This window comes from Mya arenaria, chromosome 5, assembly GCF_026914265.1.
Source record: "Mya arenaria isolate MELC-2E11 chromosome 5, ASM2691426v1".
Lineage (NCBI taxonomy): Eukaryota > Metazoa > Mollusca > Bivalvia > Myida > Myidae > Mya > Mya arenaria.
The window spans coordinates 38,241,086-38,260,116 of NC_069126.1; the positions used below are offsets into that span (position 1 = coordinate 38,241,086).

General features: G+C 34.8%; 1 protein-coding gene and 1 long non-coding RNA gene across 2 annotated transcripts; both read right to left on the bottom strand.

The window, feature by feature from the left end:
* Window positions 1–1,419, bottom strand: LOC128235667 (mucin-5AC-like). Its single transcript, XM_052950471.1, has one exon. The coding sequence runs from the start codon at window positions 1,417–1,419 to the stop codon at window positions 1–3; it is 1,419 nt and encodes a 472-aa protein (XP_052806431.1).
* Window positions 1,420–4,893: 3,474 nt separating this feature from the next.
* On the bottom strand, window positions 4,894–13,003 carry LOC128233994 (uncharacterized). The gene is made up of 3 exons (XR_008260840.1): window positions 12,754–13,003; window positions 6,879–7,081; window positions 4,894–5,711 (listed from the first exon to the last, which is right to left on the bottom strand). It is a non-coding gene; the product is annotated as an uncharacterized LOC128233994 (long non-coding RNA).
* Window positions 13,004–19,031: the final 6,028 nt, after the last annotated feature.

Below are 19,031 nucleotides of genomic sequence, written 5' to 3' on the forward strand. Positions count from 1 at the left end.
TTATTTCGCTTGGTTGGCGTCTTCTGGAACGGTGTCTTCAAATGCAGTTTTAGTAGCATGGATAGGCGGGAAAACATACGATGTTCCGACGAGAGGCACGGCATCGCTTTCGTATGAACTCCCTACATTTCCGTCATGTCCTCCTCTTGTCGACATTTGCATGCTCGACATTTCCGGAAAATACTGAAGAAACTGCCTGGACAATTTGTCGTTCATCCCGTTTATTAATCGGTCTAATATCTTAAGTTTTCTCAAGTCCTTTTGCTTCAAGTCTTGTGCCGCAGCAAAAGCACCGAGCCAACTTTTTGTGTTAAAGTACATGATGTCTAGATCCCTCTCAATATCCGCATGCAGTCGCCTGGCCTCCATTATAGAAACAGGTGCTTCTATTTTTTGCACCATCCCAAGGTTAGGAAGTTGAGCTCTAGGGATTTCCTTCAGCTTCTCGCTCGATATGTTCATAACTGTCGGTTCCTGGATAGTATTTGAAAGAACATCTCCTACCATACTGTCCCACCAGAACCTATCCTCTGCTTTACCATTGTGAAGCCAGAAATTCCAGCTAGAGTCATCGTCGTCGGCGAAAAGGTCTGTCCAGAAGTCGTCATCATCGTCGTTTTCTTCTGAACTGCTGTCTCTACCGGAAACCGGGAACAGAGGGGGAAGGTTTGGTATCGAGTACACGGTGGTCGAAGGTTCCTCAGTCGTTGATGGAGCAACTGACAATGTGCTCGATAAGGGTGGCTCCGATGCCGTCGTTGTTTGTTCGAATAAATTAGGCGAAACAGTAGTTGTATCGGAACTAGTTACTTCTGATGTGGTTATGGTAGTTGAAATCGCTGAAGGTGTCGGCGTCGACTTCGATGTATGTCCATTGGTTGTCGACACCGCGGCAAAGGTTGTTGATTTTGTCACTGTGGTGGATGCTGCTGAAGATTTATGTGTTGTTGTAGGCGTTGATTCGGTCGAGTTTGACCCTTTTTTTTCTGTGGTGGTAGTTGTTGAAGCTGTGGTGGAAGCCGTGATGGTATTGGCCGTGGTTTGGGTTGATGTCTGGATCTTGCTGAAAGTTGACGTTGGTTTGGTTGGTGACTGGCTCCCGGTGGAAGTTGGCGCGGTAATGGTTAAAGACTGGTTATCCGTTGCCACTGGCGCTTCAGTGGTTGAGATATCTAATGATTCAGTTGTCAGTGTGTCGGGATCAACTGGAATCGGAAACGAAATGTCCCCAAACAACATTGGAACTGACTTTCGCTTAATGTTCTCACTTTCCGGAACTTGAAAAGTCTTATCGCCACGCAAATGACGTGTTGGATTTTCAGGTGTTTTTCCACTCAAAGCAATTGTTTTGCGTTGACCTGTTTGTTGGGTTAACGTAATGCTGGTAATGTCTTTCGGATCTGCGTTTGTGGGAAGCATTATGTCCACAGGAACACCCTGTCTTTCCACCAGAACTGCTCGCACTGAACAGAGATAAACAGCCCCTAAAATGACGTCAAATTGTTAACATTAAACACAGGTCACAAAACGTCCGGTCGATCTTATTTTATAAAAAAAATAACAGGTTATAATACAAACTTAGAAAGGGAAAGTACCTTATCATTAAATATTTTTCATAAGATATTTTCAGATGAAACGTGAAAATGGCCGATTATGTCTTCAAATCATTCCTTAAAATTCTGAAAAGAAAATGTGTAGTCATAAAATGTCCGTTTCATTATTCTTCAGTAATGCCATTTTTTAAAATAGTTAAAATAGCATAGATAACAGAACATATATATATATATATATATATATATATATATATATATATATATATATATATATACTCACCTGTTAAAAGGAATATACGAATATCCATCATAAAATTCTCAGCAAATAATTTCAGATTTTGCTCAAACAATTTTATTGAAGTCTTCTTTAAATATATAATTGTACAATATATGCTGCCCAAGTAAGTCAGTATATAACTAACCAGTTGATCACGTGATTTACGTTACACGCTTGTAAACGTGTAAAAATGACAGGGTTATGAAAGTTCGACACTTCATATACGTACAAATTTGATCACATAAAATGATAAACAATAAACATGTGTTCTCTAAACTTTCGGAATCAATTTATGGCATAAATATTTTTTGAAGACATTCTTTCATAAAAAGCATACGAAAAACCACGTCAGGTAACCTTTGGGGCCACAACAAATATTTTGCATTAGACACCAATCACTGAAAACTGAAAGTACACGGTAGTTATCGTTTAACCGATTTATTCTAATCGAAGAGCGAAGTTCCATACATGAATAAGTATGAATTGTTTGAAATAAATGTTAATGTTCTGCACAAATATCAAAATCGTATCGTCTAGATCTTGCACATATTGCTAGAGCTCAATATATATAATTCAGTTCGTGAGTTAACACCTTTGCAGTAATCAGGGGGTCCAACGTGTTTTGTTTTCCGAATTTTAAGTGAGGGAAATGTGTGACGCGGAATAAAATGGCGGTGTTCGAAGAGATTTTGGTGTTTTGGGAGGATATTTTCACCTGGATTTTTATCACTTTTCTCGCAATATAAATACGCCTACCCGGAGGCCACACGTGTAAGCTTCTCTCAGTTTTTTAACCTATGTTTCTAGAGGAATTAACAAAAAAGTTATTGAATGTATATGCTGAGCGATTAGTTGTTAACAAAGTGAAAATGGAAAATTGCGTGACTTGAAACTGTGTTTTTTAGTCAAAGTGCACCTTTCTTGTACCTATTTTTTTAGCATATTATTTCTTTTCCACGGTAAGTGCACTTACATGGGCACTATACGGCCGATTTTTCTATGTTTAAACACCTTTTATGTTAGGCGAGTAAGTATCATGCAGTTCGTAACCTGTAGCCTCATGTAATCGTTGTTAACTTAAATAGTTCAAATTATTTTCCTGTGGCCAAAGCATGCCTTGCCCTTGGGGTTCCAAGATTGCACCTGTGGTTTAAGGTTACCCATATACTTTTATAGTCTTATTTAAAAACAACAACAACTTTTCTTAAACTTAATTCCCCAGTCCAGCCTCATGTAGTGGATCTTACCAAAATATTTCAAATAATGCCCCTGGAGTCAAAGCTGACCAGGTTTCCGGGCTGGTATTCATAAAATATCTTATGACCAGTAATATACTAAACTTTGAAATGACTTATGTGTGGAAATGACTGAAACAGTTTTATACCACTAAGGGATCACAATTATATTTTGTCTAAAATAACCAGGCCAAGACCTTAATATTGGTATATAGCTTCATGTTTCGCTTGTTTACAGTAACTACAACCATATCAACCAATGTCTTTCTTAGCAACCAGTGACTTCCTTAGCAGTTTTTGACTTCCCTCTCAACCACCCACTTAAAAAGCATCCAATGATTTCTTTAGAAACCAAATACTTTCTTGGCAACCACTTTCTTCTTTAGCAACTAGTGACCTCCTTAGTAACCAACTTCAGCCTTACTTACTAAGCAATTGATAATCTTCTTAGCAGCCAATCACTTCCTTAGCAACCACTTTCTTACTTAACAACCACTTACGTCTTAAGCATCTGATGACTTCCCTGGCAACCATTAACTAACTTAATCAAAAAAGAAAGCTGAAAGCGCTGCAAGACTGTCGGTGACGTAACTGAAGCGAACAAACACTACCGCAAAGTTCTTTCAAATGAAACGTGATCAAATGATTTCATACAAATGATGAACACTCTTTAAGGTAGATGAAGAAGGATAAATGTGATTATAATAAGCACAAATATATTGGCCTTACTTAATCATGTATCCAATGGCTTACAAGATTCTTAATTCAAATTTCCTAATTTTGAACCGCTTTAAATTAGTTAAATGCATATTCATTATGTTAAAATTGCTTCAATTTATGACGTCGCTTATAACAGTTTCAGTAAGCAATTACATTCCTTCATTTCATTAGGGTCTGTTGAAGCCAATGTCTTTAAAATGCAAATACAATACAAACTATACCCAAGATTCAAGGGACATAATAAAAATATAACTCTTTCAAGCCTAAAAATGCCTCCCAGAACTTCTATCAACAGAGTCCACATATCTACAAACTTTGTGCTCAAGTTACTTTCTTTGATATAAAAGTGAAAACAAATCTGCATGGTGCTGTGGCATCATACCATGAAAAAAACTAATATCTTTAAAATTTGTTTTCTAGTTTGTTTATATTATAAAAGTGTTAATAAATCTGCATGGTGCTGAAGAAAAAAAACTAATGTCTTAAATTTCAAACCTGCAGCATTAATTAGCGCCATGTTGTCAAGAATATCTGGACAATTGAATGAAATATGCATGGACCGAAATGACAGCTGGTTTTTCATTGACAAAAGATGTCTTTGAGGCAGTTTTAAGATTATGCTATTCAAAGTATGAGGGTAGTTGGTACAGTTTTCACTCATATTCAGATGATGGCTGATATTTGCTGATAAACATGTATCCTCTTAGCAGCAGGGAATAAGTAAATGACATAGTTTTAATGACCAATTTTGGAGATGTGACCTTGACCTCCAAATCCAAAGGGGTCATCTGCTGGTCACCCCAAACCTAAATTTCAAGTTTGAAGGCCATGGGTGCAGACTTTGTCGAGTTGTCACACAGGCAAGCTTTTTGCGTTCAATGGTCTGTGACAAATCAATAGGGCTCACCTACTGGTCAGGCCCAACCCCAAAGTCAAGTTGTTCAAGGGCCATGGGTGCAGGCTTTGTCCAGTCATTATTAGTACAACCTTTTAGCATTCAAGGTCACTGTGACCTTGACTTTTGACCCAATGACCCCTTAAATCAATAGGATCTTCAAATAGTCAGACTTAGCCTCCATGTTGAGTTTGAGGGCCATAGGTGCAGGCATTGTCAACTTATCAGTCAGATGTATGGTTTGACACCTTCCTGTTCAAGGTCACTGTGACCTTTGACCATATTACCCCTAAAATCAAAAGGGGTCATCTACTGGTTAAACCAAACTTTCATGTCAAGTTTGACAATAGGTCTAGGAATTGTAGAGTTATCACCCGGAAAAGCTTTGGTCTACTGTCAGACAGACGGACGTAGCGGCCAACATGTGCAAAGCAATATACTCCTCTTCTTTGAAAGGGGCATAATAAATTGAAATTGATTGAATATTTTTGTTTATTATGTTAATTAACTTACACTACATACAACAAGTAACATTTTGATATTTTCGAACGCTCATATGGGCATGTACATGGGTTTTGATCTGACTATGAACATGAAACTACATAGTGATGTTCCCTCCTATCAATTCTAAATTTAAATAACCATGAGAAAAAAAGAATGTTTTCACTGCACCATGAATAAATATGTCAAACAAAATAAATGTCAAGTTATTCAAGATTAATTTAACACTGTTCTTTTGATGATTTCCGTGCATTCCTGACTGCAGGTTTTTCCCATTTTCCCACACAGTTATTTCATATTGGCCTTACAAGGTCAGATCTTGAGTTGGGTCTTCATTGCTGGACACTATCTCTTTATCTCCACAGAAAACACACTGGTGCAAGTTTCACTGCAACAACTGCAAAAAAAGTTGCAGCAATAGCGCAATTCTTCCTACAGGTGGACCAGCTCCTCAATATGGTTTCTGTCATGGCAGTGATAACAGTATGTAACACGCCCTTTTCTACTTTCCAGAGAATGAATCTTCCAATCTAAATTACAAATTTAAGAACAAATATATACATATGCACATGTAATGTTGTTAAAAACAAACCATTTAGATGCCACAAAACTATAAGATTTTAGGTGAAAATTGAGCCAAATCAAAACATTTAGTCATTTAAAGCTGCACTCTCACAGATTTACTGTTTTTACAACTTTTGTATTTTTTGTCTTGGAATGACCTATTTTTTGCTAAAATATCTGCAAACCAGTGATATAAGACTACTGACAAAATATTAGATTGCAGACTTCCATATTTCAGGTCGAAAACAAAGGTTTTATGGCTTAAAGCATTACTAAGGGTTTAAGAAAATGCATAAAACATTTTGAACTTAAATATAAACATTTTCTGACAAATTTATTGTCAGCAATCTTATATGAATGGTTAACATGCATTATCACATAAATTGGCCCGTTCCAAGACAAAAATAAATAAAGTAGTCAAAACATTCAATCTGTAAGAGTGCTGCCCTCTCAGTCACAGATTGAAGGTTTTGACAACTTCTTTTACTTTTTGGCTTGGAATAAGCTAATGAAAAGCAGTATGAAAACTGATGAAATAAGACTGCTGACAAAAGATAAGATCATGTTTTTTATATTTACATTTGTAACTATTGGTTTTATGGTTAAAAGCATTACTAATGCTTTACTAATAATGAGATTTTTGGCACAGAACATCATCTTTTGACCGTATTAAAATAAGAAAACAGCGTTCCAATATTTTCAGTTGTCTTTTTTGACTGAATTAATATAAGAAAGCAGCGATCTCCTTTTTCCAGTTGTCTGTTATGTCCAGTGTTCAGAAATTCGCATAAAATAATTCATTACAAGACCAAGAAATAAAAAAAGAGTTGGTAAAACAGACAATCTGTGAGAGTGCAGCTTAAACATATGATATGCATTATCAGCCAAGTGCAGACCTACTCACATCCTGGCTACACAACCAGTACATTCATCAGCTTTACTGATTCGAACCAGGCACATTTATATTGGTAGACTAGCATTTTACCATTCTGTGCTGGCCAGTAAAGTTCTCATTTGAATTAGAATTCAAAATGTATATACCTTTGTTCATTTTTTTTGCCAATTCTGTTTCAACTGAACGTCCGAAATGAATGAGAAGTTTCAAAAAATAATTACAATATCTCAGTAAATACCTGCATTTATGTGTTTCTTGTGCAATCTGTCAGCTTTGGTAGGCTCAGGTTTCATTTTGTCCACGTCGATACTTGTAATCTTCTAGTCTGGTGTACTGCCATCCAATTTTTAAGTCAGGTCAGGCAGCCATTTCAGCTTTGTTCCAGTTGATTGTATCAGATGATGTTAACAATACTAGCCTTGTATCCAGGCACTTCTCAATCTGAAAGTTTACAAAAGAACATGGCCTGTAATATTTAATAAAAAAAATCATAATTGTTTACTCCTGGATGATGGGTTCTAAAGTAAACCTTTGAGAAAAGATGCTACTGGTATGGTGCTGGAATCCACAACCATGTGAACACTTGCATGGAGATCTGTCAAACTGAGCTAACTGGGTAACTGATTTTTAGGCAGCTCCCAGCTTGGCTCTACAATTGACAGGTGGCATTATACATTATAGAGACAATAAATCAAACACTTGAAGCACTAGTCCAAATAATAGTAACTTAACTGATCTTTTTACAAATTTTGAAATAGCATATCCTTCACATACAATTTTTTTGTACCAAAAGTGGGTAGCTATTCCGATTGGGATTCCAGGTCTGATAATTATATTATTATTATATATCTAAAATATGAGTTATGTACACAAAAAATAAAAGCTGACGAATTATTATGAGTTTGATGAGTGTTTTTCTTTATTTCATACTGTCAAAACATAATGATATAAACTGTTATACATGAAGATCACCTGCAAGGCTGCGGTGCATAGATTTACATAGATGTAAAATGGTTGTGTTTAAATGCATTAAATGCTTGTTTTGTGAAAAAAATCTTTGCACTTACATGGTAATAACTAAAATACGAATATAAACCTTTAATATCTATTTCAAACATATAATACTTATCTAACTATGATTTCAATATCTTTCAACCCCCACCCTGTTTTGCACAAACCCGATTAGACGTAAGGGATTGGAAGAATCCCATAAAACACGTCTATTTTTTTAGACTATTGAAGCATATATGTTCTTTTTTGATGGTTGAGAAGTTTCAGGTTAAACAACAATTAAAAATGCGAAATAATTTTAGTGAATAATCAACTCTGAATTGAAAGTAACATGAAGATGTTGTAGTGAAGGATTTGCCATATATATATATATATATATATATATATATATATATATATATATATATATACATTTTCTTTTAATCGTAAAAAGAGTCCGTCAACGTACAAATATTTAGACTAAGTGATGTAGATCAGCTAGATGTACCTTCTAGTCCAAATAATTGTACGTTGACAGATTTTTTTACGATTTTTGATACAGCAAATCCTTCACGTACAAATTGTTTTGTACGAAAAGTGGGTAGTTATTCCGATCGAGATTCCGGGTTAAAGGATATTGCATCTATAACATATCATAAAAACAAGACATATTACCAGATAATGTTATTTTATATAAATTCCGTAACCAAAAAATAAATCAAGCAAATAATTATGAGTTTGATGGTTTTTTCTTCATTTCATTCTGTCAAAACATAACAGGGTAATTCTATATTTTAAGAGATTTTCATGTCCCATAAAATTTTCTTCTAAATGATACGGGGTTTTTACATTTGTTTTACTATCTTCTGACCTTCTGTATAATTTGAGCCATTATAAAATACAATCAATCTATATGTACGTCTCTTATATTTGGCTTAGGTCTCTTATTTATTTTCACTTGCCACCTTCAGGAAAATCATAAGAAAATGTATGTCCCATTGTTTAAAGCGTAATGTTTGAATTTGAAAAAAAAGAACAAAGATGTTCCTGAACTAAATCATTTTTTATCTGATTAATTAAAAATACCTTATATTTAAATCAAGACATGCTTAATTAACTCAATAACACTGTTTTCTATGATAAAAATAAATTGAAAGGGTTGTCCCAAACATTTGTCATTACCGCAACAGCCTTATTAAAATCCAATTAGTCGATATATGACGCTTCGTAGCAGTAACGCGCTTACGTCATCAGATAGTTTAAAAGGCGCGAAAATTTAAACCGGATCGATATGGCCGATGTCGATACTCAGCTCAGTGGTAAGTTTTTGTTTTTAAAACGTACATTTTTTGTCTGTCATTACCGAATACATTGGTTTATGACATTACGTTTAACTAGCATTTTTTTAAACAAATCGTTAACACTAAGATAGTGTTCAACTTTATCATAACGCAAAATAAAAGTTGTCAATGTTAAATCCGGATGTTTACCGCGCAATATATTTACAACATGTCATTACCGAAACAGTCATTACCGAAACGGATATTTTGTTTCGGTAATGACACAGATGTTTCGGTAATGACAATATTGGTAAACCAAGCCATTTAATAATGTTTTTTTTCGTGGATTGTAGGCAAACATTGTGATATTACTTAATAAATAGACCACGCGATATATTCTTCAAGTGTGTTACTTAATTTTGCATTCGATAAAATCGAAAACAATTTAAACTTTGTCAACGTTACGCAGCGTATAATTTGAGTTTAATACATTGTTTTGTAATATAAACAAAACTGATGAATAAAAATTGCATTAGCATGTAGATCTATAATGATATTATTTTATTTGTAGGTTTAAAGATAAAACTCAATGCTTTAGACATAAATATTGGTAAAACTGAGCGCATTCTGTACCATTTGTTGAAAACAAAACACAACGAAGAATTCATCATTTATTCGAAACATATCTGTGATTTGCGCGACTCCATTTCAAATTTAAAAGACAAAAGAAGGTTATACCTGCTTCAATTAAATCATGAGTATGACAAGCGGAGAAAGGTCTGCGCTCTGGAGGAAGAGACAACGGGAAAATCCTAACTTACATCAACAATATAAAGAAAAAGAAAAAGAGCGCTACTTAAAAAGAAAAGAAAGCGGCCATATTAAATCTGTTTAAGATATGAATGCGAGGGAGAAAAGGAAAACTAGGCGCAACTGGAAGAAAAACACCCAAAATAAACGCATTAGAGACCAAATGATTTTAGGACACATTGAAAATACCCTGAGCCCCCCTCAAACTCCTGAGCCAATACAAATAGTCAACGACGCCGACCAAATTACAAGAAAACAGAAAGGTAGAAAGGTAACTAGGCGGGATAGGGCTAGAGCATATAGGGAGATATTTAGGTTGAAAGTAGATTTAGACCATGAAAGACGGCTAAAAGAAAAGTACCGTAAACGAGCCTATATCGCTTAAAACAACCAAATGAAACAGAACTTGAAAGAAGGGTTAAAATAACAATGGAAAGTAAAGAGTTGAGAAAGCATTTAACACTTCACCTTATAACGGTAAGAAACATTCAGGAATCATATAAAGACGCCAAAACTAAGCAGGAGAAAAGACAAATAAGGAGAGCCGCTCTGAAAAAGTCTATTTTGAAAAAGTACAGACTAAACAAGTATGCGAAGCAAATATTTGGAATATCCTCTAATAGCAAAACAACAACCAAGAAACGACCGTCTCTTTTGAAAATCATGGTTGTAAATTTCTTAGACAGAGACGACAATTCGCGAGTTAAGGCGGGAAAAAAGTCTACAATCAGTCGGTCGGGCGATAAGAAACAAATACATTTAACATAATATGCATACATGTAAAGTTATATGTCTTAACAGTTCAGACTATTTTACGATTTTGAACCAATTATTCTCGCAATGTTGATGCTGTTTCATCTGGCAGTTTCAATGTGTAAAACCATTACAGGCAAACAATGATATCCTAACGGTGATTTATATGGCTATCGTTTTCTTGTATGGCTTGAAAATGTATATCATGTATATTAAATTCATTATAGAGTACGAACGATCCGTTCCGGCCACTAGTATTGAGTGATTCGCTGATTGGTTCCTACTGTGTGGTTGATTATGAGGGGCTTCCATATCCAGGCCTCATTATGGATGTCGACGAAGACACAGTAGAGGTCACGGCCATGTGTAGAATAGGTCCTAATCGTTTCTTTTGGCCACTCGTCGAAGACCGCCTGTGGTACGGCAAGGAAAAGCTTATAACCTTCTTGAAGAGGAACCGGCATTGGTCACAAAGCGACACCGCCACATTGACTCTTGTATGTGGAAACGCATCCTCGAGAAAATGGGGCTTGATGAAGCGGGAAAGAAGGCTTTATAACGTGTTATCCCATTGGTTGAACTGTAAACTAGTTATTAATTTGCTGTTCTATTCATGTTTTGATTGTTTTAATGCAATATTTGTCACACAATGACTTACTTTATTGTATATACTGTATGTAGAGCTAGAGGGGCAAATCGTTATTGTTATAGATGATTTAACTGATTTTCCCCATCTGTTTTTTTTTTCGAGGAATTTTGATACTCTCGGTGGCGGTAGCTCGTCCTCATGCAAAATCTTAAACCGACAGCCATAATTAATACAATTACGATATCAAAATGGAACTTGGAATACACGTTGTAGGAGACAATTTGCATGTGTTCAGCAAAGGCGTAACTAAGACTTTAAAAATGAGTTAGTTATGTCTGTTTCGACTTAAATAAATGGACAGGCGTTGGCGTTTTGCGGCGCTCTTGTTAATGAAATATTGTTAGATGTACCATTTACGAGTTATGTGTGTGCGTGTTGATTGGTATCAAAACCAACCTTTATGGGATTGTTTATATAGATAAGAAATGTATAAACTTATAACATGAATATGGACGTCCTTATAATGCATTATTATCAAGAATACGTCATTCTAATAAAATGAGTTGTATACAAATCTAGTTTGTCATTACCGCAACTAGTGACGTCATTACCGCAACATTGAGTCATTACCGAAACAGTGTGTTTTTATTATTTACCTTCAGAAATGAAAACTGTTTTAAACTTATTCTATTAGCAAACACGTTATTCATATGAAAAGACGATTATAACTGAACGATCAAATGACATATGTTCAGCAAATCATTAATATCGACTACTTTCATACATCAAATTTGTTTGTTTCTGAATAATCGCAATTGAGTTAATTATCAAAGCATGTTTATGACACTATTGGACATATTCGTCATTGCGTACAACAAATTACGCTCATTAGCTTCATAACAATAAGAAAAAATGGACATTTTATTTTAAAATCTGGGAATATTTCGTACTTTGAAATATGTTGCGGTAATGACATTTTGTCCGGTCGTCATATATTTTCCACCTCCATTTTAGCACTAATGGTCAAAAGTGTGCTCTGCAACAAATACTTCAATATTCAGAATAGTAAATGGAAGCAAACTTTCTTTCTTTTAGTGTGGAATTTTATTTCTTTAAATTTGTAAATAAAATTTGAGAAAATCGCTTAAAATATAGAATTACCCATCAATATATACATGAAGGGCACCTGCAAGGCTGCAGTTCACAATTTTACAACAATCGGAACATTTCGGCCATCAATTATAACAACTCGCCATCTTCGGTAAGCTTCGAGATAGTCAATCCCTGTTGGATACTGGCTGAGGTGTTCAGATTGTTCGGCCAAGGCCGAGTTGTTACGATTGTATTATCTCGAAGCTTGTCGGAGGTGGCCGAATTATTATGATTGGGTCAAGTTGTTCCACTTGGCATAATTGTTGTCTGTGTCAGTCAACTTTCCTTTTAATGAAAAGGTGAATAATGTGTTTTAATGCATGAAATGCTTGTTTTTTTGCAAAATAGCTTTGCACTTCCATGGTAAAATATGAATATAAATCTTTACTTTATTATCCATTTCAACCATAAAATACTTCACTTAATACATTTTCAATATTTTTCAAACACCCCCGCTTTTTGCACAAAACCGTTTAGACGTTAGGGATTGGAAGAATCCCGTATAACACGTCTATTATTTCAGACTAATGTACATGTACCTTCGTGTCCGAAATCGATCACTTCCTGGCAGCTCATTTCTGGATTGTCTCCATCTAAATTTAACATTTTTAGACGCATACATTGATGCCATTTTTGCTTCGATTGATGTTAAAGCAATAGCACTAAATACAGGTCGGTTATTTTGTAGAAGAACGTGTTCGAAGTAACATTCAATTTCATTTCCGCATAATCGCCGCCATATTGTGTATGACTTTAAAAACTACACCCTATAGTCCAAAATAACAATAGGCATAACGTTGACACACTGTGATAGGTATAATCCAAATAATGTACTCAAACAAATACAATAGTTCGATTGCTGCTGAAAAAAATCATTTGAAACATAAAAGCTATTTCACAAAATATAACATGACATGAACTCTTTAACCGCGTATGATTTATTTCTTAATAGCTTTCATTCATAAAATAAGTTCTTTGCCGGGGTTTGCCGGGTCAGTCTTGAATGCCTGGATATGTGTGACGTCACACGGGGTGCAAACATGTGGTGTAGCTTACTATTGGATGTAGGGTAAAATGACTTCGTATGTTAATGCTATACTTTCATTATTTTTCATTATTTTTTTTCAATAAAACTCACCAAATTGCAACGGTACAACTATACTAAGAGTAACACGCAATGTTTGTCATAAAAAAGGCAATAACGCGTTAAATACACATAAGCAGGTACTTGACGCCCCACATTCACGTAAGTAGTTCTGTTGCTACGCAGGTGGTGTGTATTAATATATTCATGTTCAATATGTCGTGTCAGGCGACTAGTCGCGTTTCTGAAATACCGCTCTCTAAAGACTGTCGGCCTGCAGCCGACAGTCTAAAAACTAATGACTTTCTGAACAACCACTTACTTCCATTGCAGCTACATTCACTAAACATTACTGAAGGCACAACTGATAATCTTCGCAACTATCAATATTTACCGCAACTAAAAACCTTAGCAACCAGTGAATTCCTTTGCAACCAGAAAATGACCGAGCATCCACTTACATCCTGATTATAAATTTATTATACCATATCATTGATGAACTTATCGTCAACCACTTACTTCCTAGGCAAGCAAGAACAATTCATACTTTATGTAAGTCTAAGACTAAAGTTTATGTAACTTTTAATAGCACACGTTACAGTTGTTTTAACGTTAAAATCTCAGTGTCTACAACACTTTCTAGATCAATCATGATTCGCCCACATTTCAACGTTGAAGAATGGCTTTCAACGTTGTTGTGTCCGCTGGATCATTTATAACATATGAATATCGGTTGGCTCAATGTCAAAATTTACATTGTATTGCAACTTTTAAATTGCAATGTTGCCATTTGAACCTTATATCAATGGTTTGTTGACAAAAGGCGACAATAATATTGTCTTGAAACTAAAAACCTTGAAAAACCTAAGCCGCATTCAGCACTCTCAGTGCTTTGATTGTACTTGTATGCATGAATATAATAAGGAACAGCTTTTGTAAATACTTGTTCCGATATTTCTACCTATTATAAACTTTAAGTTTTTGAACAGGGTTGTTCAGTGAAGCCAAAAACTCGACACTTACAACATGAAATGCCTATTAATAGTAACAAGTGTCGTCTGCCTCTTTACCACCAAAACTATAGTTTGAGAAAGTGCGGACTATATAAATTGCCACAGGCATCTGGATCATTGTTTGTCACTTAAATGTTGTTTAAAACCATTTTGGGTACATACAATGTGATAAACAACACATCTGAAGATATTAAGTGTCTTTGATATACAAAAAAGAAACAAGGTATGTAACTCAAACTTACCAGATTTCACGGTAGAGTCCAATTTTATGCAAATTTCCCAACCAACATATAAACAATCCATTTTTAAATAAGTGACATGGAAAGAAGAGTCAATTACCTTTAAAATGGTGTGCGATATGTTGGTGTATCTATAATGTCTTTAGACAAACAAGCATAATTAAATGTCCAATTCTCGTGTTTTTCTTTAGTCGGAAAGAGTACAGCAAATTCAAATCTTCTATTTTCCCCGTGTAAACAGTACTAATGACAGTCCTAATGAAGTTATTTTATGTTTCAGTGTACAGATAAATTAATTCCATTACTTAATATCACCATAAGACTAACACCACAGTTTAAGAAACAACCGTATTAGTCTTCAAATTAAATCTTTGTTTATGCCAACATCTAATTACCAACCGGAAACGGTTTTAGTGTAACTTTTAAATTCACCCTGAATGATCAACCAATTTCTATTTAATTTCTCTGGTTAATAAATACTTGGCAAGTCTAACTCATATTGTAACGCCATATGATGGAGTCTTATGCTGGGATTGGTTACATCCTGGTTTGCCTGGTTACACAGCGACATTAACTTTATTATCAATAAAATAATAATTTGTCATTTACCACCATGCTTCAATAAACCTGGGGCGGCCCCTGTGGTTGGTTTTAACGGGGACTCTTACATTCACTATGCTACATATCAGCACCTTATTAATACACACATGATCGTGAATCATAATGGTGAAAACTCGTATAAAAAACCTGTTCATGCAGCGCTTACAGCGCTTTGATTACTTCCAGGTCATAAGCTCATTGTTATGTTTTGATATTCTATGTATGCTTGTTGTTCATGTCGAAAAATAGCTCGATCATTGAGCTTATGTTATCTTGTTATCATATACTCGACTTTAAATTAAAAAATATTGTATATTTTTAATAAAATTGAAGGGAAATCTTATTGATTTGAAGTAATATTTACTCATAAAGAGATGAATAGATATGTATACATACATGTGTGTAAATCTTAGTTTCGTAAAAGTCCATTAAATAATCAAATATTTAATTCTTAGATTTTTTCTCACATTGGAGTAAAAATATCAACAACACAAATAGTTTAACCTTGTATTATAAATATACATAACGATCCATTGGCGGCTAGCTCAACCCCCACCCCCTCCCCCAAAAATTGTCGAAGTGAACTTTTCATATCAATATGGTATGGTCTGGGACCACTCCCGCGTAATGAGATATGGTCGACATACGGACCTTCAGGGTCACTGTAGTGGTAATCTTAAAATCACCTTCAGCTGACAATCGGTCTCCGATCAATATATGAACAACGCTTAGGCCTAGATACCTCTAACTTGGTAGAAATCTCTAAAACATGACCAGTTCCCTAGGTAACTATTTAATTCAATTAAGGAGTAAAGGAGTAAAGAAATACGCCCCAAATGCACCATTTCGGACTAGAAAACGTTATAAATGCGGGCAGTACCCCCACCCCACTATCAACCCTTAAACCAAATTAGTTTTGGTTTTGATGGAGGGGCGCATGTCAAAAGGTAACGCCCCTAAGTTACATCCCCTGTAAAATCAAATCCTGGATTTGCCCCTGCTCGTGGACATATTGAACATATTTATATCAGTGGTGTATAAATATGCATAAACATGCTCAAGACTTTGGGTTACACTCCTGAGACAAACTGGGAAATCTTCACACACTTTACGTTCCATTCGGCATGACTTTACTGACAAAGCGTAGCAGCGTTTTAATTGCCTTTTAAAAATTGCAATAGTAAGTCAAGTCAACACATTTATTCACTCAAATTCATGCACAACATAAAAAAATGAGGTAATTGATAAAGACAATACATTTCAGAGGCTCAAATTGAGGATTCAAAGACATAACATACATTCAATTGAATCAAATATTTAAAGACCAGATAGTCCCGAAAGGCGTTTAGCAGGATAAATACTGCACATGGATCATTGGATTCAAGCAGTGTTTACGAGTTATATCAAAGCGCTGATAGCGCTGCATGAACAGGGTTTTATACGGGTTTTCTCCATTATGATTTCACGATCATGGGTGTATTAATAAGGTGCTTATATGTTGCAGAGTGAATCTAAGAGTCCCCGTGTAAAACAACCACATGGGCCGCCCCAGGTTTATTGAAGCATGATGGTAAATGAAAAAATATTTTAATGACAATAAAAATTATGTCGCTGTGTAAGAAGGCAAACAAGGATGGAGAATGTAACCAATCCAAGCAGAACTCCATCATATGGTGTTACATATGAGTATATATATATATATATACTCATCAAACTTTACTCATTAGAAAGAGTTTGCACATATTTGCCTTGTTATTCACAAAACAACTTCGAAAATACAACAGATTAAAGAGAAATAGTTTCTTAATTAAAATGATGAAAAATTAAATGATTTATTTCAAACAATTGTAGATGAAAAACCTAAAAAAGTTATTAAATCCTCGATATTTTCTCATATTTACACCAAACCAGCAAAAATAGAAATCGATTCATTTCAATAAAATTCCATTTTCGAAAATAAATGCACAATCATCCGTCTATACATACACTATAAAAATAAAATCTTTAATTTCAAAACTTTTTTCCTTCATTGTCTATATGGTCAGCAACTCCCTTCTATTTCTATATCGTTAGGTAATTCGTCAGCGCTTTAGTACTTGCCTGTCATGCGTGCGTTTGTTATTCCCACGTGGGCTACCGCGTGATGTTTTTAGCATGGAAACTGTGCGATCATTGAGATCAATGAGAAAATTGTTGCTTTCTAGGTCATTCCAGATTTTAAGAAGAGAATACATTTGCAATTCCTAAGCGAGGGTGGGTCTATATGTCCAGGTTACCATATGTAGCAGTTTGATAGTTCAAACAACAAACACAGTGTTCTTCAATATCTCTATATATATTCAACATTATCGAATGTAGATATACTATCGAAGCGTCCTGAAAATATAAATATAAACAATCATAGGATAATGAATAATAACATGTGTATAAGTTAACAACAACAACAACAACACAGTACATCATAAAACAAAACGTTGACATGGAACTTATTGATTTGTGGAATCAAACACTCCTACTCCCTCGTACTCCCATGGTGACTTCTGTTATCCATGCATGTTATCATCTGTAAACCAAACCCGCATATATTAGTATATGGAAAGAGGCTAAAAGAATATCATGGTACTGCCATTCTCGTTTTAAATACAAAATCTGCTGATGTCGTGAAAATACATGACAAAACTAAATAAATGCAGCTGAATGAAAGAATGATCATTCCAATCCATTGCTAACCCAAGACAAACACAAAAGACTATAAATGCAAATCAATACTAACCATCAGAACATCAGATTCCAAGTAAAACAATCAAGTTTTCTAAAACAAAGTAAAACAAACATCTCTGTTGACTTCAACTGTGCACGACAATCAATCAAGCTTGAGATTTCCTGCTTCTTCTTTACAAAGGCAAGGGAGACAAATCTGATAAACTTACTGCATTATCTCATTACAGGATTATCTCTCTTCGACTGTAAATTCACTTGGCTTCATCATTGTGTCACGTGATTGAATGATGCGCTTTGAGTGGATAGTAATTCTTTGTTTACGTTTCGATGTTCATTCATTTTTTTGGCGCAGGTATACTACTTTAATGTTATCTTTATCTAAGTTCAACAGATTAAATGATTTAAATAGATATTGCGTAAATGATTGCTTCTTGCTTTGTCAAATCTACCTCGGTTTTGGAAACCTAGCTTGCAATTTATATAGTCTGCACTTTCTCAAACTATATTTTTTGGTGGTAAATCGGCAGGCGACATTTGTTACTATTAATAGGAATTTAATGTTGTGAGTGTCGAGTATGTGGCTACACTGAACAGGGTTGAAAACAACCCTGTTCAAAAATGGGTTAAGTACAATGAGAGAGTCAACTAATATATATACAGAAATGTCTAAGATAAATAAGAATAGTAATGTTTAACGAAATTGTTTAAAAATAACAGATACCATTTTACACATGTTCAAAAATTCCTTTTTATTAGTTGTGTTTACCAACTGTTCAAGTTTATATATGTTTGGATGTCAGTTAAAATATGGTTTTATATACTGCTTACGCTCGTTATCAAAAATGTTACACTCGAATAAAAAATGGAATTCATCCCCTAGTTTGTTACATGTTTGGCATTTCCTTTCATTGACTGGTGTTCTATTCCAATTGCCCGTTTCTATTGGTAGTCTGTGGTTTCTTGTTCTAAACTTGAATTGATAAGGGGATATAATAATATGATTTGGGTGTTAAATGAAGATGTGTTATATGCATTTAGTAATGGATTAAGGTTGTTGCTGTAGTATGTACTTACATGTTTTGAATATTATCTGCAATTCTCTCAGATTGAACGTTTTGACAACTTTTTTTATTTTTTGTCTTGGATCGAGCCAATTTTAG

Coding starts and splice junctions, on each gene's coding strand:
- LOC128235667 (XM_052950471.1), bottom strand. CDS start 1,419: ATGCTTCCCACAAACGCAGATCCGAAAGACATTACCAGCATTACGTTA.